Source organism: Phyllopteryx taeniolatus, chromosome 19, assembly GCF_024500385.1.
Source record: "Phyllopteryx taeniolatus isolate TA_2022b chromosome 19, UOR_Ptae_1.2, whole genome shotgun sequence".
NCBI classification, from domain to species: Eukaryota; Metazoa; Chordata; class Actinopteri; order Syngnathiformes; family Syngnathidae; genus Phyllopteryx; species Phyllopteryx taeniolatus.
Window position 1 is genome coordinate 10,003,264 of NC_084520.1, and position 27,663 is coordinate 10,030,926.

The 27,663-nt window shown below is 41.7% G+C and overlaps 3 protein-coding genes across 49 annotated transcripts in view; 2 read left to right on the forward strand and 1 right to left on the reverse strand.

Annotated features, from left to right (window-relative positions):
- The window catches only part of LOC133468915 (ankyrin-3-like), a 119,387-nt gene extending 93,858 nt beyond the window's left edge, over nucleotides 1-25,529 (forward strand). For 38 of the 47 annotated variants that reach the window (XM_061755257.1, XM_061755253.1, XM_061755255.1 and 35 more), the window contains 8 exons: nucleotides 6,853-7,360; nucleotides 7,532-7,631; nucleotides 7,707-7,844; nucleotides 8,558-8,641; nucleotides 8,717-8,869; nucleotides 10,178-10,248; nucleotides 11,845-14,446; nucleotides 23,852-25,529. In XM_061755257.1, the coding sequence (XP_061611241.1) occupies nucleotides 6,853-7,360; nucleotides 7,532-7,631; nucleotides 7,707-7,844; nucleotides 8,558-8,641; nucleotides 8,717-8,869; nucleotides 10,178-10,222 (1,028 nt within the window). In that variant the 3' untranslated portion in view covers nucleotides 10,223-10,248; nucleotides 11,845-14,446; nucleotides 23,852-25,529. Of the gene's footprint in view, nucleotides 1-4,486; nucleotides 7,361-7,531; nucleotides 7,632-7,706; nucleotides 7,845-8,557; nucleotides 8,679-8,716; nucleotides 8,870-10,177; nucleotides 10,249-11,844; nucleotides 14,447-23,851 lie in introns of those variants that run through there. The other 9 variants (XM_061755275.1, XM_061755276.1, XM_061755269.1 and 6 more) reach the window with 8 other exon arrangements.
- Nucleotides 17,175-20,815, reverse strand: g6pc1a.2 (glucose-6-phosphatase catalytic subunit 1a, tandem duplicate 2). The gene is made up of 5 exons (XM_061755307.1): nucleotides 20,541-20,815; nucleotides 20,368-20,477; nucleotides 20,148-20,265; nucleotides 19,818-19,933; nucleotides 17,175-18,033 (listed from the first exon to the last, which is right to left on the reverse strand). Exons 1-5 carry the CDS (start codon nucleotides 20,771-20,773, stop codon nucleotides 17,531-17,533), a joined length of 1,080 nt encoding a protein of 359 aa, XP_061611291.1. The 5' UTR covers nucleotides 20,774-20,815; the 3' UTR covers nucleotides 17,175-17,530.
- On the forward strand, nucleotides 20,816-25,529 carry g6pc1a.1 (glucose-6-phosphatase catalytic subunit 1a, tandem duplicate 1). Its single transcript, XM_061755308.1, has 5 exons — nucleotides 20,816-21,908; nucleotides 21,970-22,079; nucleotides 22,278-22,383; nucleotides 22,456-22,571; nucleotides 22,641-25,529. The coding sequence occupies exons 1-5, from the start codon at nucleotides 21,691-21,693 to the stop codon at nucleotides 23,132-23,134; spliced, it is 1,044 nt and encodes a 347-aa protein (XP_061611292.1). The 5' UTR covers nucleotides 20,816-21,690; the 3' UTR covers nucleotides 23,135-25,529.
- Nucleotides 25,530-27,663: the final 2,134 nt, after the last annotated feature.

A 27,663-nucleotide genomic window follows, 5' to 3' on the forward strand; every position in this document is an offset into this window, starting at 1 on the left:
ATTGCGTGTGCTGAATGAATCGATTTGCATATACTCCTCCCACAATGCGCAAAATGAACTGCAAGGCAATTTAGCGCGTTTGGCAGACGCAGTTTCCACATCTGTTTGCGGGCGCAATCGAGTTTGCGCCCGTTTTTGCATGTGTAAACCTTTAGTAAATCAGGCCCTTCGTCTATCGCCTTTCCCTCCTTCACCGCTCCTCACCTGCTTTCTCTCTCTCTCTCTCTCTCTCTCTCATGCTGTCTCTCTTATGCTGTCTTTCTCATGCTGTCTCTCTCTCTCTCTCTCTCTCTCTCTCTCTCTCTCTCTTAGCCGGACACGCCCCAACCTCGCTAGTGCAGCCAATCACGCCGCCAGGTTCACGCCTTAGCTGCTGCTCCAGTCAAGCAAACAGCAAGGCTCTTTATTATGCTTAAACATGTGACACTTAAATCAGACTTTAGAAGGCCACTGACGCGACGTTATATTTGCTTATTGGAAAATGTAGTACACAGGGTTGGCCAAAAGTAGTCTACATGCGTTAGAATGTTTTGTAGAATTACTTTTACAGGGTTTTTCTAGGCATCTTTTTCTTCCTGACCTTTATTTCTTCCTTCCTTCCTTCCTTCCCATAGTGAAACCTACTTTTTTGCCTTTCTTATTTTGTTCGTGACTCTCCCCACTGCCTTTCTGACCTCCTTCTTGCCTTCCTTCCCCCTCAGACCGGCTTTTTTCTTCATCTTTTCATTCCTTACCTCCTTCCTTCTTTTTGCCCCTCCTTTCTTGCTTGCTTGGATTTTTCCTCACTTCCCTCTTGCCCTCCTTCCTTCCTTTCTTCCCTCAGACTTGTTTTTATTTGTGCATCCTTATCTTTTAATGTTTTAAACTGCTTTTCCTTCCTTCCTTCCGTCCTTCCTTCCTTCCTTCCTGACTTTCCTCAAGCCCTCTTTTTAGTTTTGCATCATTCTTTCCTTTGCGTAAAACGACCTTTATACCTTCATTACTTCTGAACCTGTCCAATACTGCTTTAGAAAGGAGGGGGAAAAAAAGTTAATTTAAAAAGTTTATGCTTACTTTGGCCCACCCTGTATAATTAGTCTGCAACTGGCATAAAATGTTTGGTACTTTAATTTTATACAGGATATATATATATATATAAATATATATATATATATATATATATATAAACAGCAACATATTTTTCACATTTAATCATTGAGACATCTTAAAAGTTATTAAAACCTGGGCTATGTCAATTTTTGCATGAAGTGGCAAACAAGACAAGAATCGGCACTAGTTATTATTAATATTTACTTTATATAACACCTCTGTATGATTATTATGTTTTTAAAACACAAATCTAAATGCTCAGAGTCATCCTTCCTGCGTATTGAAGATTCATTGACATTACAGTGCAGGATTAAGATCACAATAATGATTAATATGAAATTGGCACAGGTGTGTTGATGCATGTTTTTGCTTTGTTTCTATGATTGGTGAGCAATGCTTTGGGCTAATGGAAGCGCACCTGTTTTTGTTTATGTTTGTAATACAGTAAACCTTGGTCATATTTCACATGTTTTAGGAGCGGAGTAGCTAGTGTTAGCCAGCTTTAGTCGGCCGGGTTGACAACGAACAGCAGCGGGATTAAAGTAGCGTTCCAACAGGCAGGCGAAGCATCTTTTGATGCTGACACTGGAGAAAACAGTGTGACAAACTTTTCAAGTTGATGCAGAGAAAGGTCCAGATCGCTACTGGCAGTCGTGGACATTATATAATCAACTGGGAAGGGAAGGGTAGCTGCTCAACAATTAAAAACTCAAAAGGTTGACTCTCTCTAAAAAATAAGCAATTTGTCTGAAGATTACAATTTTGACTCGAAAATTACATTTTTCTTCTTGGAAAAATACTTTTTTCAAGGACTCTTTTCAAGAAACGATAACCAATTTTAAAAAACTTAAACTAAAACAAAACCTGTATGATTGCTGCTTTTTTAAAATACAACTTTATTGTAGAAAATGTGCAACTATCTTTTAAAATACACAAAGGTTTGTTTTGAGAAAACGTTTTCTTTATTCTAAAAAATACACATCTATTTTTGTGATTACTACTTTTTCTTGAAAAAATACAAATATTTCACATAACGTTTTTTTCTAGAAAACTCGTAACTTATTTTAAAAAAATATATATTTTATTAAAAATTACTACTTTATTCTAGAAAAAGTTTTTTTTTCAAAACAAAGACAAAGCATCTTTTAGACAATACAACCTTTTTTTAAATACAACCTCACTTTTTTTCTGGAAAGTGCACAACTTAAAATAGGATGCAACTTAATTCTTGTAAGATTACTATTTATGTCTACCCACAAATATGACTTTATTAAAAAAAAAAAAAAGACCTTTTATTTGTATTTTGTGGTTACAAAACCCCTTTTTAAAGTAAATTGAACAATAGTTGAACAAACGTCATCTGGACTTTTCATTTTAAAACTAGTTCTCCACCAATTCGTTGTGTATATTTAATAATATGATGAGATGATTATAATTTTTTTGGGTAGGCGTCCATTCCTCTTGCTTTTTCTCAATTTGCGGCAGGGCTCGTTCCCCGTCCCCTGCAAAGTGCATGAGTTTACTGTATTATTATTTTTAAAAGACATCATTCGTTTGCTTGCACTTTGCCGCTATCTTTCTCTCTTCCCTGTGGTTATAACATGATGGCGGCCGCGGCTGCTCTGCTGCCGACACGCCCCGCTGGGGAGACGTTTCAGACATTTTCACGACTCAGCAACTACTGAGCCTTCAAATGGGACATGTCACATGACTTTTAAGATTGCTATTGTGGTCTGAAACGAGTCTCACGTGGAGGTCGGCAGTCAGGGGTGCGGCCGCGATGACTTAAAAGCACGCTGAGACTAACTCCTTAGACTAACTCCGACGCCTTTTCCGACACGCGTCGAAAAGGCGTCGCCATTTTTTCCTCATCCCCTTAGAGTGTGTGAAGACGTCATCTCCTCGCTTCCTCCCAGCTTCATCCTCTCAGAGGCAGGCTCGCCTCCTCCTCCTCCTCCTCCTCAGACTAACTGCTGCAGAGTAGCTCTGAGTCGTGCCTTTTTCCCCCTCCTCCACTCGTCTGTTAGCCCCGAGATGAATTCCCATACAGCTGCACTGCACTTGCCGTCATGTGTCCAGTGCGCTTGCTGCACTGTTTCCTCAGGGTGTCTTTCACTTTAATAGATGGTCGTCATTACCAAATGTAATACAGCAGTGGTTTTCGTTTATTCATTCTGACCAATTCCATTTATTTCAGGATACTGTTAAAGTATCATTAATGTAAGTATACTAGAATTATGTAATTAGTGGAACATAAATAATCGATTAAAGAAAAATACCATAAAACTGTTGTTGCTTTTTTTCAGTTTTGGCGATTTAAAATAATATATAATAAAATATAAAATCTATTTTATTAATAAATTGTAGTTTTGTAATTTATTCCACAATTGTGGATTGAATTTGGGTTCAGATGTACACATATTAAAAATATAAAAATAAATGAAAAAAATATATAACCATGACAACTGCAGACAGCACGCAATTAAGGCTTTTATGAGAGCATGTTTTCATTATTTCAAAAAAGAATATAAAGAATATAATATAAAATGTAATATATTAATATACTGCATTATATTGTATTTATATATAAAATATTTCGAATATATTTTATTATGTTTTTTTTAATTTTCATAATGCATTATTATCGTAATATAATACATTTTTCTATGTATTGTGCAAATGTGTATTGAATTGGGGTTCAAATTTGCATAATACGTTCGGGGAAAAAACCTTTAGGAATCCTTTTGGGAGAGGAGGCCTTTTTTGCATTTTATATGATATATTATCATCTATGTCATAATATCATATTTTATATATAAAGGTTTTTGTTGTTCAAATATTATGATAAATTACAATATGAATTTTAAAATATATTTCAAAATAGATGATATTGTATTCAAAAAATATGATACAAATATGTATTGAATTGGGTTTAACGTTCATAAACAAATGCAAAGAAAATACTATATCGTGCAATATATTATAAACAATACGATGAAAAAAACCTGCTCTTTTGCAAGCGTGCAATAAAGGTCTCCTTTATTAAAAAAAAAACGCTGTTCCTCAGCATTGAACGACAAACTCATGAAGCTTGTTTGGCTGCAGTTGCTGGACACAATGTCGTTTGTTTGATGTGCTTGGGGGGCATAAATGTGAGTGCAGTCGCATTTAAGAGCAACTGGAAAATCTAAAACCTCCTCAAACTTGTCAGTATGTGAGCACCCGGATCCCAAGTCTTTTTGACGACTCAGCGGTCAAATGATCGAGCATTCATCCGTCACTTCCTGTTTGTTTGCGGTCTTTTCATTAACTTTTTAACATTCATGTTTTTTGTTTGTCTGTTGTTTGTCGTTTTTGTTTTTTTTGTATGTTGTGTTTGTGTGCTGCTTTAACTCAGCTCCGAAACCTCTCAGATCACCCGCGCTCGTCCCGTGTCCCCAAACGCCTCACGCTGACGTCCCCACAACTTCTTCTTCCTCTCAAAATATCCCTCCCACCGCCTCTCCCTTCTTCTCCTCCCCTCCCTCGCCTCCCTCCCTCTTCCGCTTCCCCTCGCCCCCCGCCTCCCCGCTCGTCTACCTCCTCCCCGTCGCTCCGGTTCTGCCCCACCTGGACGAGCTCCCCTACTCCCCCCCGCTGCCCTCCTCCCCCTGCAGCCCCCTCGGGTGCTCTTTTTCTTTCTCTCGCCCTCCTCCCGCCTTCTCCTTCCCTTCGCCTCCTCCCCCTTTCTCCTCATCCTATCCCTCACCTCCTCCCCCTTTCTCCTCCTTCTCTCCTCCTCCTCCTCTCCCCGCTTCTTCCTCCCCGCAATCCCCCCTCCCTCCAGGCATCCCTACTCACTTCAAACGTGACCGTTCCGTCCCCGAAGTTTACATTTAGACCACATTTGCCCACTAAACCAATCCGCTAAGCCACCTGGATGCTAATGGAGTCGTTCAGCGCAAATCAGGCAGCCCCTTTTAGCGAGTAAAAAAGCTAAACAACAACAACAAAAGAACCACTTTCACATCAAAATTTGACCATCTTATCGCAGGATGCTTCGGAAGTCACACATGCACGCATGTACACACACACACACACACACAAATATGACATTTCTACTCAAGGATTATTCCCATCCCGAACCTCAGCTGACCTTAGCGAGGCTACAAGGCGTCCCTGATTTGCTCGCTAGCGCGCCTGCTTACGAATGGAGTTGTTGTGTACAGATCGGGCAATTGCTTGTATCTAAAACTCCAACTAAATAACAACCACTTTAACCTAAAGCAGTCTTTCTTCAATCTTTATTGACCCAAGGCACATTTTTGGAAAAGATCTCATGGCACAGCACCAAACAAATGGTCCTAAAAGTATGGTCTCAATTTACTCACAAATGTACTTACCCAGTATGAAATGTGGGCCTGTTAAGTTGAACGCAAAGCTATGATTCTGTTGTATGATTGGCAACAGGTGGGTCAACAGGTTATTTGTACCTTCTGTCACCGAGTGGAAGAGCATTTAATTGTTCTGCCTGTCACTATATGTCACTGGCAAAGATACAGTCAATGAACAAATGTATATTATTGTAGTAAATATCAATCGATTTTTTTGTGCCAGTTAAGTGTAACTGGATAATTTCCTGCGGCACACCCGATGAGCTCCCACGGCACATAATGCGCCGTGGCATAGTGGTTGGAAATGACTCACCGAAGGTACCACAAAGTACCTGGTGTATATTTCGTCAAAGTACCCCAGGATTCAAGAATTATAGACATATTTTGGCAGAATATTTCTTTCCATAGAGAAATTGTCTCATTTTAGGGGCAGATCAGATATAAATCTAGACCGGATTTGCTCGCTAATCCAATCCCAAACCCCTTTTATCTAAACACAAAACAATAACAAACAACCACTTTCACAACAAAAATGTGACTTTTCGAGGGGACTTACAAAGCAACTGAATGTATGTATGTAAATTAGGTGTGAAGTCGTTGTACTGTCCCTTTAATTTCTGTTTCCATCTTGTGGCGAGCTGCTTCTGAAGTCACACACACAAATGTGGTATTTCTACTCACAGATGCGAATATTACTCCCATAAAGCACCTCGACTCATTGGAACTAACCGTAGCAGGGCTACAAACTAAAATGTGTCCTATTCCGGGATCTTGTAGGGTGGTATCGCCTTCATAGACACCTGCGAAGGTTGCGTAACGTCACACTTTTTGACAAAGGTTTGATGCTTTTAAGGTACTGCAGTGTACTTGTGGCTTTCTTTTTACAGCACTTTTTTTTTTTTTTTTTGCCATGGTCAGCACAGTAACCAATTTTACATATACTTTTAACATTTATTTTCTTTAGTAGTTATATTTAAATTAGTTATAAGTACATTTAAAAAGGGAATTAATTAATTTATGAATTGCTTAATTTTTACATATATATTTACATATTTTAAAAAGTAATTGTTTTTTTATCATAAAATTATGTCTAAATAATGCCATTTAAAAAAAAAAATTTATTAATAAAACAAATATTTTAGATACACTATTCTTAAAGTTTGGGGTCACCAGACAATTTAGTGTTTTCCATGAAATCTGCTCACCCCTGCCAACCAGTGTGTAAGGGGCTCACGACTTGCTTTGTGTGGCTTTTGAACTAGTGTCGCCTCTTCCGTCCCATCATTTCATCACCTCCATCGCTCTTTCCTCCCTCATTTCTTCCCGTCTTCCGATCCTCCCTGCGCCAACCCCCCATCCTAACCCTGCTGTCCTCCTGCCATTCACGCAGGATACCACCAAGTAGACGCGGAGCTGCAAACCCCCACTGTACTCCACTGCGCTCCCCCCACCCTGCTGCGTTCCGATGACTTTTTGCGTGACGGCGAAGCCGGCGGTGGTGTAGTAGACCCCCCTAGCAGGCCTAGTGAGCTCCCCCTGGTTCGCGAACCACCCCTGGTGCGCATGGAGGACACAAGCGAGTCGCCCGACAATGACAGGAGGGCGGCCAAGCGGCGGGCCATGTTCGAGGGCGCTTACGCACCCTACGAGAGGCAGGGAGGGCGCCACGAAGAGGAGGAGGAGGATGAGGAAGAAATGACCCAGGAGAGGCTGCAGAGTCTCCTGGAGGACATCAAGCTGGAGGAGGAAGGCCTGGAGGACGAGGAGATGACGGAGGAGAAGGTGCATGCCATCCTGGAGCAAGTGCGGCAGGCAGAAAAAGACTTGTGTTCGCTTCCAGGCTGGAGAGGAGGTGACGCAGAGACGGTGGAGCTCGGACCCGCCTCCGAGGAGGGCAGGTACGGACGCTACATGCTAAGTTCATGCTACCCAAGGGAATCAAATTCCTGTCTGTGTCCATCTATACTGTCTGTCTGTTGTGATATAGACTCTCTATATATTGCGGGTTTTCACCCATAACGGGTGGGTCTGAAACGTACCACTGTACTTTACATCTCTTTCTCTCTCAGTCCTGATAGTCTGGCCGACTCACTGGAACAACCGCCGGCTCGGAGCAGCGAAAAAGAAGAAGAGGAGCAAGGCGACGATCGGTCAGCTCGCAGAGTCCAGGTGAGAGAACGCCACGTGAGAAGCTCCAAATGTCTTGTGGAGCGTCGCTGAACGCCTTTAAAATGTCGCTCGTAGTGGGCACAAAATGTCCAGTGTGAGCGTGTCTTTGATGATGATGAGGAGGAGGAGGAAGAGGTGGAGGAGGAAGAGTCCAGTTCCGAGGAGGAGACCACCGTGACCACCAGGGTTTTTCGCAGGCGGGTTATACTGAAGGTGTGTGACCGCTGCTGTGCGGTGTGTGCAGTGCAGTGCGTGGAGAATAACTTGCGGGGGCGCTCTAACCAGCGTGGTTAGCTTAGCAATGGGACGCTAGCGGCTTATTGCTTGTGTTTGACGATGCGAAGAATACGCCGGACCATCTGGAGCATTGCAATGTGTCATTGTGTGACCAAATTTGGGTTTGCTGTGTTTTCTAAGACCACCACACATAAACTCATATTTTCGAACATATCTCCAGTGCAATTACGAAGTAGGAGTTTTTGTTTGTTTGCTTGTTTTTTTTTAAACTCATCAAAACCTTTCTACCAATAACAAGCCTGAGTATCCCTAAGTACATTATGTTAAAAGCTATTCCTAAGTAACTTTTAATGTTTATGTTGAACATCTTTCCTTTACTGCACATTATGTTTAAAATCCTTCCTTCAGGTGCACCTTTGCTTTGAAAGCAGTTGTATTGCCATCCCAGACATCACCGTCTAGTTAATTATCCGAATGCGCCAAGCTGCAAACGTTTTGCAAGAACCAAAACCAGCATTTGCGTGTGGATGAAAGGCAAAGACTTTTTGACAAAATCTGTGTACGTGTAAACATGGCTCTTATTACACATTTGGAAAAAATACATTTGTGTTGGTGTGGCGACTAAGAGTCTCAACGCATGCGTTGAACTTTTTTCTGACCCGTGCGTCCTTCCCCCTCGGCTCCTTCAGGGAGAGGAGGCCCGCAACGTTCCCGGAGAGTCCGTGACGGAGGAGCAGTTCACTGACAGCGACGGCAATCTGGTCACCCGAAAAGTAACCTAACCGCCTCATCTTTGTACTCCACACGCACGTACGTCCCCGTCGTCACCCTGCCGTCTATACGCGTAGGTGATCAGAAAGGTGGTGCGGCGCGTGGTGGGTTCGGAGCGGAAGGAAGCGGTCGCCGAGGAAGGGGGCGCCGCTGTCGCCGTAGCGCCGAGCGGTGGCGCAGGAGGGGGGAAGGGCAAGAGGCGGGGCAAGCGCTCCCGGCAGGGCCACAAGGTTGCCGTAGTTGTTTAACTTTTTGTGTGTGTCAGACTACAAGTTCATGCACTAGGAATATTGAGCTTTCGGGTTCATTATTTTAGGATGAACCCAAAATGCACTACAACCTTCACAGATTAACCTAATTTGACCTCCTCTAAACTTTTGAATGTGCATCCAACTGTTCAATATTGCTTGCTGTTCTCTAGCATGGAGCTGAATGGGAAAATTTACATGCACCTCTATGCCTTTCTGTGACTCTTCCAGTCTCTCTGATCTGTGTTGCACCTAGGGATACACCAAAGTATCAGTACAAGTACTCGCTGATACCACGTACTGATAATCCACGGAAAGCGGAGTTCATCATCCAGTTCACAAAGCATTTGCAGTCAACTTTAATGTTGTCATCTCAATATACCTTAAAGTATCTCTACACGGATGACCTGCCGGCTTGGAAAGTGGTCTTGGTGTCATAGTATCGGACATTTTTATGAGTACAGGCACACAGTATCAACACAGATTCCGTTCACCAGTGAAGGTTACAGCACGTTTTAGGTTCATCCTGAAATTTCACCCGAAAGCCAAATATCCCTCTTTTTGTGAGTCGTGAGTATATCTGTGGCCAGCAATGCATTGTTCATCACTGCCAGCAGGTGGCGACAGATTGCAATAAGACGGTCTTGTGACGTCTTTCAGAAGTGTTTTTATTATGTGGTTGTTGTGTGTGTCGGGTTAATTTGAAACTTGTGTCTGTTATGCTCGCTATGCAAATAGCGTAGTGGCATCCCTGCAGTGTTATGCTGTTGTGCGTTATTTCTGTTAACTAAACTAACATACAACTAGGGCAGGGCGATTGATTGACGTTATCAATCAATTCCAGTTTATTTGCCAGGATGATTTTTTAATTATTATTATTATTATTATTATTATTTTTATTTTTTTTATAGCAAGTCCCGTCATTCAAGATTTTATATTAAGCAAAATCGCCCAGCTCTATTAGGGCCAAGATAACGTTGAAGCTTGTAGGTGTCTGTTTTACAAACAATGCTCATAGCGTAGCAGTGTCTCTGCAGTGCTGTTGTTGTGCTTTTCCTCTGTGAATTAAAGCAACGAACAACTTGCCGTGGAAAATGTATTACTAACAGTTTGAAAATGTAACCTTATTCCGTCTGTAGCGCTAATGCACCTACATTAGCGGCATTAGCTTCTATCTCGGTGTCAGGTGACGTCGAGCCCAACCATGACAAAAACGCTAAATTGTCTTTTTTTTGTGTTTTTTTTTTTCTTCCTGTCTCTGATCGGGGCTCGCTGCTTCCTGCTGCTCAGCCGGGAAATGGGAACAACAAACCGGGAAGGAAGAGTCACTCATAACGGCAGCAACTCCTGACGCACACCTGGTAGGCTGGCCAAAAATAAATGAAGATTTCCATATTTAAGTTATATAATGAACGTTTAACCCAGTGGTAGGCAGGTATGGTTAGTGGGCCATATGCAGCTTGCTCTGTTGTTTAATGCGGCCCACTGAAAGTTTCCATTATCATGAGTCCTGTAAATATTTTTTGTATTAATTTAGCCATTTATTTATTTGAAGAATTGGCCATTTGATTTATTGTAAATAAAAAATACTATTAAAATAAACAATTTTACATGTGTCTTAAACATTTTTATTGTACTTTAAATGATTAATTAAATGTAATTACATTAGTTATAATAATAAAATTAAAATGGGAGAAAATTATTTTTAATTCAAAGAAACAATTTTACATGAACATTTAACAAATATTCAATATTAATATTTTATTAAATAATTAGTTAATTGTAGTCAAATTAATTATAAAAATACATTGTAAAATAGAATGAATTGTTGCCTTAAAATAAACAATTTTACATTATTGATTTAACAATTTTTCATTTTCTTTATGAAATCATTGATTAATTCTTTATGATTAAATCAATATTTCCATTTTCCGTACCGCTTATCCTCACTCAGGTTGCGAGAGTGCTGGAGCCTATCCCAGCTATCTTCGGGTGAGAGGCGGGCTACACTCTGAACTGGTCGCCAGCCAATCGCAGGGCACATTAAATGAACAACCATTCGCACTCACATTCACTCCTACGGGCATTAACCTACAATGCATGTTTTTGGGATGTGGGAGGAAACCGGAGTACCCAGAAAAAACCCACGCAGGCACAAGGAGAACATGTAAACTTCACACAGGCGAGGCCGGATTTGAACCCCGGTCCTCAGAACTGTGAGGCAGATGTGCTAACCAGTCGCCCACCATTCATTCATTCATTCATTCATTCATCTTCCATCCCCCTTATCCTCACGTGGGTCGCGGGCGTGCTGGAGCCTATCCCAGCTATCTTCGGGCGAGAGGCGGGGTACACCCCGAACTGGCCGCCAGCCAATCAGTCGCCCACCATGCTACAGATAATTAAATCAGTTCTTAAAAAATAAAATAGAACAATGAGGTTGAATGTTTTTAATAAATTAACAATTTTCCATGTGCATAACATTTTTTATGTATTTTATCAAATTATTAATTTTAGGCAAATTAGTTTTTAAAAACGAAAATGATTTAATTACTAGGCTAAATGAACAATTTTACATGTACATTTAAATGTTCTTGGTTGTTATTGAGTAATTGCTTAATTAATTATTGGTAAATAGTTATAAAAATAATTAACATGTAATTCATTATTTTATTAAAATAAACAATTTCACATAAATATTTAACAATTATCTATTTGCTTAAATACATGGTTGATTATAATTAATTTGTTATAAGTAATAACATTACATAATGGGAATGAATTATTATTAAAATATTTTTTTTATTTTTATTTTGTGCAGCTTTAGAGGCAACGTTCTTCTCAAAATGTTGGTGGAAAAATCCGAATTATGAAGGGTCTGCTGTAGCGGATTGAAAGACAAATCCCAGCATCCTTTGCTGGTCCTGTTATTTGTTTTTTCTTGCCTTCTCCAACAGTTGCCGGTCCGCTGCCCGTGATGTGACCACACACACATCCACCACACTCGAGCTGGGAGGGAAAAAGGACCAACGGGCAGCGTCCGGTCACATACAACAATGGCACGTTTTTTTTTTTTTGTTGTTGTTTTTTTTAACCCTGAGCAAGACAAAAACTTTAATTTGGCATGAGCAAGCATGTCAACACAACAGAAGAAACTTTTTCCCGGATGGTCGGGAGATGAAAAACGGGAGGCTCGCAGATGCTCTCGTCCTCGATGTGACCAGATGTCACAGAACGAGAACCACAGATTAGCCGGACGCCTTATTTGGTCTTGTTTCCTCCTGGAACCTGACCTGGTGGTGATGATTTCTTTTTTTAAACGAGTGTACGTGCATAAATGGCACCGGATGAAACAATCAGTCGCTTCACAACTCGTTTATGCACCGATTGGAAGCTCGGACCCCACGAAAAACAACAAGCGTGAATGGAAAGAAACTTCTCCTCTGCTGTGTGTGTGTGTGTGTGTGTGTGTGTGTGTGTGTGTGTGTGTGGGTGGGTGGGTGTGGGTGGGTGTGGGTGTCTGCATGTGACGCCACTTTTGTTTTTTAATTCCAGTTTGTCTCCCCTCGCCTAATCCAAAACACTGGAATTCACTTGGAGATACTGCGGCATCTAGCACATACTTTGTCTTTGCAATAATAATAATAATGATGATGATAATAATAATAATAATGCAAGGCTTCATTCTTGTGCTTCACGTGAAGATGCATCAGGCTTTTCAAACTGGACTGTTTTTATTTGGATTTTCCACTATCCATCCGTTTTCTATAGCGCTTCTTCTCATTTGGGTAATTTGAGTTTATCCCAGCCGACTTTGGGGCGAGAGGCGTGGTACACACTGGACCGGTCGCTTGCCAATCGCGGGGCATATAGACAACCGTTCACCCTCACGTTCATACCTATGGACAATTTGTCTTCAATGAAGCTAACATGCATGTACAGTATTTTGAAATGTGGGAGGAAGCCGGAGTACCCGGAGTAAATCAACGCAAGCACGGGTAGGACATGCAAACTGCACAGATTCGAACCCCGAACTTCAGAACTGTGAGGCAGATGTAACCACTTGTCTACCATGCTGCCCTATCTGATATATATTTTTTAATTTAATTAACACAAGAACAGATAATCACATTTTTACCTGCATACTCCAAATGTACGGCTTTTTACTGGTACTTTAACACTGTTAAAAAAAAAAAAAATCACATTTTATGTTCCTGCGTGAAGCTTTTATTATTCTTTTTTTTAATGCATATGAAAAGCCTCTTTAACCTTCCCTGACGATTGATGAATCAACATGTATGACACAACGAACATAGGCTACACTGGACGATCCGAGACGTTATTTAAGCCGAACAAAAATAAATTGTGTTCAAATGGAAACCTCTGTTGATGTTTTTTTGCTCATTTTAGTTCAGCGGACACATCTTTCTTTATGGACACCAAAACATGTCAAAAACCTCAGTTTTCACCGCCTGGGTCACTGGGTCCCTTCCTCATAGGATGTAGCATCGCATTCCCTTTCCACATAGAAATAAAATTCAACCACTTTGTCATGTTATTGTTGTCCAATGCTGTTATACTGTTACTGTTCTCTGTTGTTGTTGTTTTTTGCTCTGTTCTTTTTTCTCTCTGTCCCCTCTCGAACCTCAATCAGTCCAACCGCATTTCTATTAAAATATCCATCCCAGTGCAAATAACACTGTTCTGCCAAAAACAAAAACAAAACAAAAAAAGGCACACAGAGCCACAATACTGCATGACAAAGCAGCCGAACAGGACAGGTTGGGGAGAAAAAAAACAAAAAACATCACTTTTGCTCAAAGCTCTAATTTAACAACCTGTTTATTATTGTGGTTATAGTTTACAATTAAAAATAACAGCTTGTGAATCAATCAATACTTTATTTGTATAGCAACGTTCTTACAACACAAAGTGCTTCACAGAACAGGTCATGTTTTTACAGAAGATACATGAATATATATAATGTGATAATAAATTAGCTAAAACTAGCAATACCAAAATATATGATGATATTAGACTATTACATAGTATATAATAATCTATCTCAATAACTAAGATACCAATAGATAAAACATGACGTACAATCAAACTGGAGTAACCTAAAAAAAAAACTATGCTAAATTGGTTGAATAACGATTAAGTACAACTAAGATAAATAGTAGGTATAAAACGAGGCAGGCATAATCACTTAATACACAAAATGTGAGACGAGCCAATATAAAAAGGAAAGTGGGAAATATGGAGCGTATCGTCGAAATCTAGTGCACAGAAAATGGAACTACAGCATAATGCTCAAGGGGGTTTCACAGTAATACACGTCTGCGCATGCGTACGCAGCATTGCGTGTGTCGTACCTATTGCCCACCTCGGGTGGCGTGCGAGTGTTTTCTGTCACTATTTTGCCATAGAAGAGTAGCAATTTCAAGCTAGTGGTGAGTAAACTACAATAAGACCACTTTTTACACCTCAGGTGATTTTTGCTGGCTAGTTGGACTTTAAACGTGTTCCAATGTGGACTCTTTGAATGTTGTCGCACCGGTAAGTTGTCTTTGTTATTGTTTGTACACACACACAAAAACTATACGCGTATTTCGAGCATAATAATGATGGCGTGGCTCGACGTTAACGTCTACGTGTGTGACGTCAATACGCCTATACATGTGGAATAAGGCAAATAATAAATGTTGGCAAAAAGCATATAATGATGACATTTAAACGTGGCCAGGTGTTCCGTAGCAGCTATCAACTTGTATCAAGTCTTCATCTGCGGAATGCAGTTTAAACGAGTCATTGGTGCCACCTATCGAACAGGAGGACGAACTGACTGATGCTCAATGCGTGCCCAAACCTGCATGAAAAGTTAGCCCGCATTAATGATCGGTCAAATATTCGTTTGAAAATGTGTACAAAATGATAATTACGTTATTGAAAACAAGTTGTGCGTTTTGGTTTTCCCCCTTGTTTTTAAATTTTATTTCTTGTGATGCAAAAGCTATGAAACCGTTTTCCCCCTGCCACAGCAGTAAAATAAATGTTTTTCTTTATATATAATGTGAAAATAAATGCTTCCTCTTGGAAAAAAAAAAATACCACTTGTCAAGACTTATGTAAACACGCTAATTGATACATACATTCATGCATTTTAAATGTCAACAATTTCACTTCATAAAAGGAGCCATCTAACTGCATGGCTCGACTCTCGTAACCTTTTCTCATGCAGAACTGTACAGGTGAGGCACGGTGACCTCGTCAAAATATTTGTGGCTTGGGATCATGTCAGAAGTTTCCAACATGGTGATAAATTACTGCTTTTGCAATGTATAAATGGACACAGTGTCTTTGACCATGTTGAGCACGATTGACTCCATTTTTGTCTTCCAACAGCCTTCGTTCTTGTTATATGAAAAACAATGTGAAAATGATTCCTGTCATGTTGTCTGTTCTATAGCAGAAATTAAAGTCGCTTTAAAAAAAAAAAAAGTTACTTGCGGGGTCTAGAAAGTTGCCTAGTTGGCAACGCTGACTGTGCTTTCATAGCTCCTTTCTCTTCACAGCCACATTGTTAGTGTAAGCAGTGCACATCTGCGAGGATTCAATTAAAAAAGAAATCCTGAGTAATACACTTAAGATAATCAATACAATCAACTACTTGGCCTACTTCATTGTATGTAAATTTGTTTCCCCAGTCTATAATCTATATGTCATATCATCAAATATTAACCTGTGCTTGACTGACGTGCACAAACGTACCTCGTGACTCAACATGTTGCTCTTGTGTTTGGGAAAGCACAATCTAGCAAAAATTGAGTGTCTGACTTGCAACACTGCCCTTTTGCACTCCGGCCCACATAAAGTGTGTGGTGACGTGCGCACCGATGTCATTGCAGGAGGTCGGGGCTAAAGGCCAGGGATGTTTTGCTGGCCTTTTGAGGTCATCTACTTGGTGTTCCATAAAGGTTTATGGATAAAAGAGGACATATTACAAGACCAAATTGTTCTTGTTTCCCAAAACGAGACAATTGCAATCTCACTATCATCATATTGTACCTGAGGTCCGTCCCTTGTTCTTTGCACTCTAGATTCTGAGGAACTGAGAGACTATCGGCCTACAAATGCTATCACTGAGCGGTCATTTTGGTCTAGTTTGACGTTTACAGTGTGGTCAGTCAGTGAAGCAAACATCAGATTACAAGCAGGACTCTGGGGTATTTATTATTTGTGGCAGGGAAGGACATCATGCCCTATATATATATATATATATATAATTTATTTATTTTTTTGTGGACAAAACATGCACAGCATGGTGCTTGAGTGTTTAGGTTGTCTGCCTCACAGCTCTTGGGTTCGGGGTTCGAATGTCGGCTCCCGCCTTCCTCTGTGGAGTTTGCACAGTCTTCCAGTGCTTGCATGGGATTTATCAGTGGTTTCCTCCCAAAACTTGCATGTTAGCTTCATTGAATTCTCTAAGTTGTCCAAAGATGTGAGTGTGAATAGTTGTATGTCTATATGTTCCCCGCGATTGGCTGTTGACCAATTCAGGGTGTACCATAAACTCCCACTATTCTTGATTATTATTATTGTTATTGACACCCTCCCAAAAATGTTCATAAGCCTACATTAATAATTTGAACTTTAAATATACCACTGACTACTGTATGATCACAATTCACTTTAATATAATTTCTAACTCTTGATTCACTGATGGTGTAGTGGTACATTCGCCTGACTTCGGTGCAGGCAGTGTAGGTTGAGTTCTCACTCAGTGACGGTGTGAATGTGAGTGCGAATGGTTGTCTGTGTCTATATGTGCCCTGCGACTGACTGGCGACCAATTCAGGTTGTAGTCCGCCTTTCGCCCGAAGTCGGCTGGGATAGGCTCCAGCACCCCGCGACCTGACCAGGTTAAGTGGTATTGAGAATGGATGGATGGATCATTTCAAACTCATTTTACTACTTTACCCTTAAAAATAAATGCCTTACAGATTATTTGATTTACAAGAAAGAAAGAGCAGAAAAATAAGCAAAAAGCTGAGGATAGGTTCCAACGAAAAAATGCAAGTAAGCGAATTTGTGAATAGACTAGCTTTCCAGTGACCCTAATAAGGAAAAGCATTATAGAAAATATGGACGGATGAACAAAACACATCAGACATATGATGATAATGATGTTACTTATATGAAGGTTCTGCAGTGGTTCTGGAGGATGAGAGGGTAAATCGTGCCACTCAGTGACATCACAGGAACATACAAGATCACCCTTCAGGTGTCATGTTTTCAACATTTTATTAAAAATAGTCAAAAATACTCACTGTCATATTGAAAAATGCAGCCTGACAGTTAATATAACAAAGAGTCTTTAGCGACCTTAGTCTGTTACAATGTTAATGTGCTGCAGAGCTCCTTTAAGTGGCTCAAAGCATCATGGGAAGGGTCACCCGCACGCACACAAAGTTCAGTGACCGTTTCGTTTCCAGTTGTTCTTGTCGGCTTCTCCAGATCTGTGTTTTTTTGGGTTTGTTTTTTAATATAAATGCAATTAGCACCAAGTCTCTACACTGGAGTAGGCCACCACCCCATGCTTTTTGTTTCATGTAGTCTTTTTTTCACAGCGTTGCTTTTGTCTCACGCTGCCTTTTTGCTGTGCAAGCCCAGCGCGCTATTCACCAGGTACGGGATGATGCTGACGGTCGCCACGGGCACGGTGGCACTCTTGCAAAAGGAGAGCAGATAAAAGAGGGCAGCAGTGTGCGTGGGTGGTTTGAAGGAGTCGAAGAGGTGCAATAGCAGCAGAGAGCCAACGATGCAGCCAACCCGGGACACCGCACTGCTGCTGCGCTTGGTCTCGGTGTATAATGGCGAGTGCAGGCCCAGGCCCAGGCCGAACAGCGTGCCCATGTTGCGTAGGAGGCTTGCGAACGGTGTGCTGTCTAGGTGGACCCACTCGGGCCTGGCGCACCATCTCTGGGCCTTATCCAGCGTCCACAAGAGGTCTACACCCATGACTCTGAGAAGCAGGTAGAACCCCACGGCGAAAGAAGTCAGGAAAAGTGTTGTGTAGAAGTACTTCTTCATGCTGGCTCTGTAGATCCACTGGGTTCTGTTGAAGGCCTCGGCCACGATCATACCTAGGCGTTAATGAGAGTCCAGGTGAGGTTACAGCCATATCATCTTATGTACTGACACTCCCCTACTTACGAACATCCAATTTAGATCAGACTTTGTGTAGTGATTTTCTACCTTCAAGGCACTCAAAGTGCTTTATAACTGTCCTCTTTCTCCTACTGATGACACAGTATCAGGAGCAACTGTGGGTTCAATATTTTGCTCAAAGATACCAAAAATAACAATCTAAGTACAATGTACAACCCCAATTCCAATGAAGTTGGGACGTTGTGTTAAACATAAATAAAAAACAGAATACAATTATTTGCAAATCATGTTCAACCTATATTTAATTGAATACCTGTTCAAACTGATAAACTTTATGGTTTTTAGCAAATAATCATTAAGTTAGAATTTTATGGCTGCAACACGTTCCAAAAAAGCTGGGATAGGGTCATGTTTACCACTGTGTTACATCACCTTTTCTTTTAACAACATTCAATAAACGTTTGGGAACTGAGGACACTAATTGTTGAAGCTTTGTAGGTGGAATTCTTTCCCATTCTTGCTTGATGTACAGCTTCAGCTGTTCAACAGTCCGGGGTCTCTGTTGTCGTATTTTACGCCTCATATGCGCCACACATTTTCAATGGGAGACAGGTCTGGACTGCAGGCAGGCCAGTCTAGTACCCACACTCTTTTACTACGCGGCAATACTGTTGTAACACGTGCAGAATGTGGTTTGGCATTGTCTTGCTGAAATAAGCAGGGGCATCCATCAAAAAGATGTTGCTTGGATGGCAGCATATGTTTCTCCAAAACCTGTATGTACCTTTCAGCATTAATGTGTAGATGTGTAAGTTACCCATGCCCTGGGCACTAACACAGCCCCATACCATCACAGATGCTGGCTTTTGAACTTTGCCTCCATAACAGTCCGGATGGTTCTTTTCCTCTTTGGCCCGACGACGTCCACAATTTCCAAAAACAATTTGAAATGTGGACTCGTCGGACCACAGAATACTTTTCCACTTTTCATCAGTCCATCTTAGATGAGCTCGGGCCCAGAGAAGTCAGCGGCGTTTCTGGGTGTTGTTGATAAATGGCTTTTGCTTTGCATAGTAGAGTTTCAAGTTGCACTTGCGGATGTAGCGCCAAACTGTATTTACTGACATTGGTTTTCTGAAGTGTTTCTGAGCCCATGTGGTGATATCCTTTACACATCGATGTCGGTTTTTGGTTGCACTGCCGCCTGAGGGATCGAAGGCCACGGGCATTCAATGTTGGTTTTCGGCCTTGCTGCTGACGTAGTGATTTCTCCAGATTCTCTGAACCTTTTGATGATATTATGGACCGTAGATGATGAAATCCCTAAATTCCTTGCAATTGTACGTTGAGGAACATTGTCCTTAAAATGTTGGACTATTTCCTCATGGCACAAAAAGGTGAATCTCGCCCCATCTTTGCTTGTGATTGACCTGTCCCTGCTTTTTTGGAACGTGTTGCAGCCATAAAATTCTAAATTAATGATTGTTTGCTAAAAACAATAAAGTTTATCAGTTTGAACATTAAATATCTTGTCTTTGTTGTGTATTCAATTAAATATAGGTTGAACGTGATTTGCAAATTATTGTATTCTGTTTTTATTTATGTTTAACATAATGTCCCAACTTCATTGGAAATTGGGGTTGTAGGATACGAGAAGTGGATCAGCCTTCTGGAAGTAACACGTTCGTAAGTTGGGGGGTCTCTGTAAACGCCAGTCATAACCTGACTGCTACAAATAGTCACTGTCAGCCATACATACCTGTGATGACTCCAGCAACGACCTGGTGTGGGAAGTGGGCAGCGATGAAGACCCTCGACAGACAGACGCACACTTGGACTCCCCAGAACACGGTCCAAAGGACTGCCTTCAGGTAGCTGCCAAAAGAGCATCAAAATCATGTCAGAAATGGAAGCTCTCCCTGGGAACAACTAACACCGTCACTGTTGGCTTATCAGAACTTCAGCTGCCTGGACGTTAAAACAGCTCAATACCCAAGAGTCAATGATCAACCATGCGTTAGGACAGAACGTTCAACGTGATGAGCTCTAGCCAGAAAACTGGAAACAAAATGTAGGTTTTTGGCTTCACCTGTTGTTGGAGGACTTCCTTCCACCGTGTTTCTTCTTGGTGGCTGCGATGGCGAGAATGGATGTAACCAAGGTGTAGTAGACGCCCGCTGCTCCCATAGCGTGACCGGAGGGGCTTCCTGCATGACAAAGAGGGGGAAAAAATCTGTTTATCTTTTGTCCCTCTTGGCAGGGCAAATGTACTCCTGGACGCCTCTTGAATGTCACCAAGTTTTTCGTACCTGGACCCGTCTCACAGGTCATGCGGTACTGCTCAATATCAGGGCGAACACTGGTGGCGTAATAAGGCGTCTCGTGGACCCACCAGTAGGGTCTCTCCCCAAACAGAATCCTAAAGATGGAAATATGCATTTAGTCATTCAAAATCTCTTAGTTCGATTTTGTCCCACCTTACCATTTGAACACCAGGTTGAGCCAGTCTCCGATGACAGCCACCCAGATGAGCTTGATGCCAACTGACGACCGGAGGTGGAACCAGAGTGGGAAGAAGATGAAGAAAGTGTTCCTGAGATCTGCTGCCCATGACACCCAGAGGAACAAACCTTGGGCATCCTGGTAGTTGGTCTGCAGGTAGCGGGTGCTGCTCACCCCAAAGCCCTGCATGGTGTCCATAATAACATGAAACATTGTTAGCGGCAAGCGCACGAGTCAGTGTAGAGTGTCGCCGTTGGTGACATGGCGGCTTGTTTTTATAGCCCGGGAGCCCACCACCCAGACGCATGCTCATGTTGATCTTTGGACCTTGCACATGTGAAATAAAACACTGCGAGCCGGGAGAGTTTGGCAGCCATGGCACACAAACATGCTTGGAGGGGAAAAAACACAGCGTCAGTCTGTCACATCTGGCGAATTTACCAGAGGTGGCACAGGATGATCAAAAACACGTTTGTCATTGGAATGATCTACTTCATGAAGAGTGACACTGCACATCTTTTTTTTTTTAATGTTGGTCTGTACCCAATTTCACGGTCTCACCTTCATTATAATCTGTTAGTTATGTAATTGTCTTTTGATGATTTGGAGAAAACATCGTACTAGTCCCAATGTAGATTGCATAAGGCTAGAAATGATTAAATGGTGTGGCTCGAGCAGATAAAGTCTGATAAAAATTATGCGACTCGGAAGCAAACAAGTGATACAAGGAGCCGCCAGAAAGGAAGTCCTCGCACTTGAGGTCATACTACGTCCCGTTCAGAAGGACGTCATCGAAAGCATCTGCACAAAACAACAAGGACAAGCAAAAAAGCTTGGAGTCAGTTACTGAGCAGAACATTTTTTTTCTAGGAAATCCTTGATCAGTGTGAGGGGGAGCCATTGATTTCTCTAATTATGGATTTTAGCAGAGGGGGGTCTGGGAGAGTGTACAGGGTTAAGGAACCTGTCTCCACTGTCCCTAAGGCAAACAAACCTGCAAGCCTTGAGTAAAGTCCAATTGGGATCACACACAGACAAAGTAGAGGGGACGGAGCTTTGCGGCATTCTGACTGACTACTTGAAAAAAAAAGACCCCAGAGTGCATCCTCCTCAGGCACAAGTCTGGTATCATGGATCTGGTCCACAGCTGGGGTGTGGAGCTGGTGCAGCATCTGCAGACCAAATACAGTAGCTACGAAGGTCTGTTCACTCTGGCCTCCACTGTGGCCGACCTTCACACCACCTTCTTCTTCTTCTTCCCCATCTGGTTCCATCTGCGGAGGGACACTGCACTCCGGCTCATCTGGGTGGCTGTCATCGGGGATTGGATCAACCTGGTCCTCAAATGGTAACGCCGATCAGAAATTGAGCGGGAACTATTTGGGTGTTTGTCGGTGTTTCTGTGGCAGGGTTCTTTTTGGAGAAAGACCATATTGGTGGGTTCACGATACCCACTTCTACGGGGCAAGAGCGGCCCCTTTGCTGCAGCAGTTCCCCATTACATGTGAAACTGGACCAGGTACACTTTATGACAAATTGCTGCTCCTTGTTGCATTGATTAGAACTATTAGATTGATCTGGTTAAAGTCATTCGTGATTATACTGTGTGTTTGACTTGCTTCCAAAGTTCAGTCCCACTGTTGTCTTTTACACATTTGTGATCAGTAAAGCTCAAGTAAACAGAAGCTAAATTCGGTTAAAAACTGCTCGGTTGCAGGAAGTCCCTCTGGTCACGCGATGGGTGCTGCAGGGGTGTGGTATGTGATGGTGACGGCCATACTCACCATTGCAGCAGAGAAACGGTGTCCGCCATTTCTGTACAAGTGAGTGACAGCAACATGGCTGTGGACTTGTCGGATGTCTGCTGTCGGTACTCCCACTGTCCTCTCTGGCAGAGTCTTGCATGTGGTTCTATGGGTGATCATGGGCCTGATGGTGCTGGGGGTGTGCATGTCCAGGGTCTACATGGCAGCCCACTTCCCGCACCAAGTTGTCGCTGGGATCGTCACAGGTTAGTCCGACATACATGTTCGTATCATTCGGGAGAGTCTAAAAGTCAGCTGACCTTGTTATTTGTCAGGCGTGATGGTGGCCGAAGTCATGTCAAAGCTGAAATGGATCTACAGTGCCGGCTTGAGGACCTACGCCTTCACCACCCTCCTCTTGACCTCCTTTGCCGTGGGCTTCTACCTGCTGCTCAAGGCTCTGGGTGTGGACCTTCTGTGGACCTTGGCGAAGGCCCAGAGGTGGTGTGCCAGGGCTGAATGGGTGCACCTGGACAGCACGCCGTTTGCCAGTCTCCTACGGAACATGGGCAGCCTGCTGGGCCTTGGCCTGGGCCTGCACTTGCCACCTCTGCATGGCACCGCCGTTGCTTTCAAGGCGGGGTGCGTTGTCGTCTCTCTCGCGTTCCTCAGGCTCTTGGACGCATGGACATTTTCCTCCGAAAACCTGGTGGCTTTCTACTGCTTGTCCTTCGGTAAGAGCGCAGTTGCACTTTTAATCCCGACAACGTTTGCCCCACGGGCTCTCTGCTGGATAAGCACAAGAAGCACAGGTAGCAAGAACTTGTGATCAATGGGATGTTTCATTTTGGTGCTGCATTGTTTCATATATGGATTTTGGGCAATGCTAGTGTGCTGGGATGGAAACAAATTGTAGTCCTGTGCTTTGCTTGGTTGCTAAGAGTTAATGTACATATATTGCTCTTATATACATATGCCGGAAGCTAGTTTTGATTTAAAACGAAGGCACAAACTAGCTAAATGGCTACATGTTTTGCTACACTTTTTGCTTTCTGGCTTAGGCTTCATACGTCATTATTTTTCATGTATTGTTTCTTGAAACCAAAAGTCAATGAACAATGATGTGTTAGGACAGATCTAAATATGACGATCAACTAAAAAAGTAAATGAACAACGATGTGTTAGGACAGATATATATATGAAAATCAACTCAAAACAGCCTCCCTCACTGTCAAGTTAGCTACATGACAACATGCTAACTATGCTATTTGCATCCTAGCATAGGCTTCATATATCATCCATTTGTATTTATGTATTCATTCTTTAAATGTATGTGGAACAACTAAAATAACCTTATTCACTGTCCTTGTTCTATTTTTGCACCCCAGCAATTAGCTTTTTTTTTTTTTTTAGCTCAGTAGTCAGTGTTTGAATTTAAAAAAAACCCCAACAAATTAGTCATTAGCTAACCAATGAGAGGTTCTCGTAATAGCCCAATGTTTTTTTTCCATGGGCCGCCTTGCACTGATACTGATTAATTGTGCAGGTTAAACATTAAACTGAGCATGCGTCACTCACTCGGCCGGCCCACATAGTGACACAGACTCCAACATGCGCCATGGGATCAAGGAGCACAATGTGTTGTGGACAACATGCGTGTCGCATTAAGAAGTGAGTTAAATATATCAGTCTAGCTTTTACAAATTGTACATACTGTTACAGTGAACCAGCTGCTGAATTGTGTTTCACCATTTGAGAACTCACCTACTTGCATTTTTTTGTATTTATTTTTTTAAATATAGAACCTAACCAATGACTATTAGTTGAGAAACTCATCTATTTGTGCTTTCTGAAAGGGCCCAAGATGACAAGTCCTGCTCCTTCAAAGGCGCCATGTTAGCAGAGGAGCCGGTCGGCTTGACAGCAAGTACAGCTACACGAATCATGAGGGAAGATTCTTTAGAGGTGTGGCAGGCAGCGCTCCTTGTGGGGTTGATGCCAGAGAAGGCAGGGAGGTAAACATTTCATGATAATGCAGAGAATAGTTTCGCTATAGGGAGCAGTGTTAACAGCTAGCTGTACTAAAGATAAAGGCTCGTTTGTGAAATGTTTTGTGAAAGGAGCGTTTAACTGACTCAAAAATGTAATAAAATGACTAATAGGAAAGTAGTAAGTTGAAATAGTTTCCATAGAGGCTGCTAATTTAAGTCAGTCATCTGAATTTGACTGCATCATCTGAGTCTAGGTTGTTTCTCATGAGTCCTTCACCCAAATCATCTGAGACAGAGTTCCTTCCAGTTAGTCCGCTAACTCGAGTCAGTCACTTGAATCATCTGCCTCCGCGCTGCTTTAAGTGAGTCTGCTATTTGAGTCAGTCTCCCGATTCCATTGAATTATCTGGGTATATGCTGACTGAAGTCACTGAAGCAAATCATCTGATTTTTTTGATGACTCTTAACAATGCTTGCCCATGAAAATGTAAAGGGGGACGGCTGTTGATGTCCTCCCAAGGTGGGTGGATGTTCGGGACCACCCCCACCGTCTAACCCCGAACCTTTGCTCGCCACTGTTACATTACAAGGCAGAGCGATTGAGAAAACAGGGTAAATGGCTTGAATGATGATTTTAGCCTTCTTTTCTACCACCATTGTTTAAATGTGTGAAATGTCAGTCGAAAAGAAGATGTTACAGAAGTGAGAGCCAACAGTGGGTGTAATTTAACATTCAAACTTTGCTAACATATCATTTAATTGACTTTCCTGTGGCTCAACTCGGATTATGGCACAGACGTACTCTCTTTATGCTGAAATGGATACCACACTGTAGTTGACTAGCAGACTAGTTATGTTTTGCTAAATTACTGAGAGGGTTATAGGGTTGGTGTTGGTTCCCTGTCCCTTCAAGTGGCTAATCCGCTACTACGCAGTCTTGTGATCTTCTCTGTACAACTATTTACCCCAGCCACTTAATATATCCTCTTCATCCACAGGTTCCACTTGAATAATTGTCGTTTATTTTACGGAAATCTGAAAAAAAACGGGGGCGCGAAGATAGTTGTGCTCAGAATAGAATTTGTGAAAGATTGGCAATTGAAAAATATGACTGACGGGGACCATCTCATTATTTACTTTATTGCTGTTTTGTTTAATAATTGTTTTATTCTGAAATGCCTTAGTTTAATTTTAACCCCAAGATGAATAAAAATAAAGGTGTTTTCCTGATTACGCATGTTTAATTCATCAATTCTGAAGGGCATGTTAATTTATGACCACATCATTGAACAATGTTTATCATACTCTCAATTGCATACAACCATACAGTATACATGCACGACAGTGATGAAAGGGGAAAAAACGAGCATCATATGCAATGAGTTTTATGACCATATGTGTACATCTATTTTTTTTATTTATTTTTTGACAGTTATGAGAGTACAACATCTAGCAGGACAATGTCCGAGGGGAACATCACGCATATGACATAATAACCTTGTGACATTTTCCCACTGGCGAATCTCAAGCCTTCTTCACGGCCGTCTTATCTGCGAGCCTTGTCGTAATAGTCATGTCAGTATATCATAATACCGCTGTGAGCGGGAGCCCCACAGGAGACTAGTTCTGAAGCGTCAGCAAGGTTGCACAATAGCACCTTTTTGTCAACGTTCACATGGCTTGTTATTACGCATGTTATCTTATCTCAGGGGGTGGGGGGAAATGCATGAAATGTGCTTGTGTTCACTATTATTGTCCAATATTAACCATAAATCCTTAGAAAGACATTTTATTCTGGAAAGTCCTTGAGTTGAATTATCTCAATCTCGTTTGCTCAAAGGAGGCCGCACTAAGTTCTTTACAATAATGAAGTATTTTTTTAAATCTAGAATTATGTCGTATTTTATCAATATTTTTTTACAAGAATTAAGTTGCTTTAAAATTTAAACAATTTATTAATACAAATATATATTAGTAATACACCAGGCGTCACCAGAATAATCTTTGTGTGGAAAAAGTAATATCTGGGGGGCGGGGGGGGGGGCAGTACTTTTATAAGCTTCTAAGTATTTTTGGGTTATAATTATTTTAATATATTGTATATTGGAAGCCATAATTTTACAAGGGGCTAGCTTAAGGATAGAAAAGGTGTTGTGCATTACAACAACAACAAGTTGGGACGTTGTGCTAAACAAATAGAAACAGAATACAATGATTTGCAAATCATGTTCGACCTATATTTAATTGAATACACTAAAAAGATATTTAATGTTCAAACCGATAAACTTTATTGTTTTTAGCAAATAATGATTAACTTGGAATTTTATGGCTGCAACACGTTCCAAAAAAGCTGGGACGGGGTCATGTTTACCACTGTGTTACATCACCTTTTCTTTGAACAACATTCAATAAATTTTTGGGAACTGAGGACACAAATTGTTGAAGCTTTGTAGGTGGAATTCTTTCCCATTCTTGCTTGATGTACAGCTTCAGCTGTTCAACAGTCCGGGGTCTCCGTTGTCGTGTTTTACGCTTCATAATGCGGCACACATTTTCAATGGGATACAGGTCTGGATTGCAGGCAGGCCAGTCTAGTACCCGCACTCTTACTACAAAGCCACGGTGTTATAACACGTGCAGAATGTGGTTTGGCATTGTCTCGCTGAAATAAGCAGGGGCATCCATGAAAAAGATGTTGCTTGGATGGCAGCATATGTTTCTCCAAAACCTTTCAGCATTAATGGTGCCTTCAGAGATGTGTAAGTTACCCATGCCATTGGCACTAATACAGCCCCATACCATCACAGATGCTGGCTTTTGAACTTTGCGTCCATAACAGTCCGGATGGTTCTTTTCCTCTTTGGCCCAGAGGACACGACATCCACAATTTCCCAAAACAATTTGAAATGTGGACTCATCGGACCACAGAATACTTTTCCACTTTGCATCAGTCCATCTTAGATGAGCTCAGGCCCAGAGAAGCCAGCGGCGTTTCTGGGTGTTGTTGATAAATGGCTTTTGCTTTGCATAGTAGAGTTTCAAGTTGCCTTTACGGATGTAGCGCCGAACTGTATTTGTTGACATTGGTTTTCTGAAGTGTTCCTGAGCCCATGTGGTGATATCCTTTACACATTGATGTCAGTTTTTGATGCAGTGCCTCCAGAGGGATTGAAAGTCACAAAGAGGTGAACCTCGCCCCATCTTTGCTTGTGAATGACTGAGCAATTCAGGGAAGCTCCTTTTATACCCAATCATGGGACCCACCTGTTCCCAATGAGCCTATTCACCTGTGGGATGTTCCAAACAGGTGTTTGAACATTCCTCAACTTTATCAGTCTTTTTTGGAACGTGTTGCAGCCATAAAATT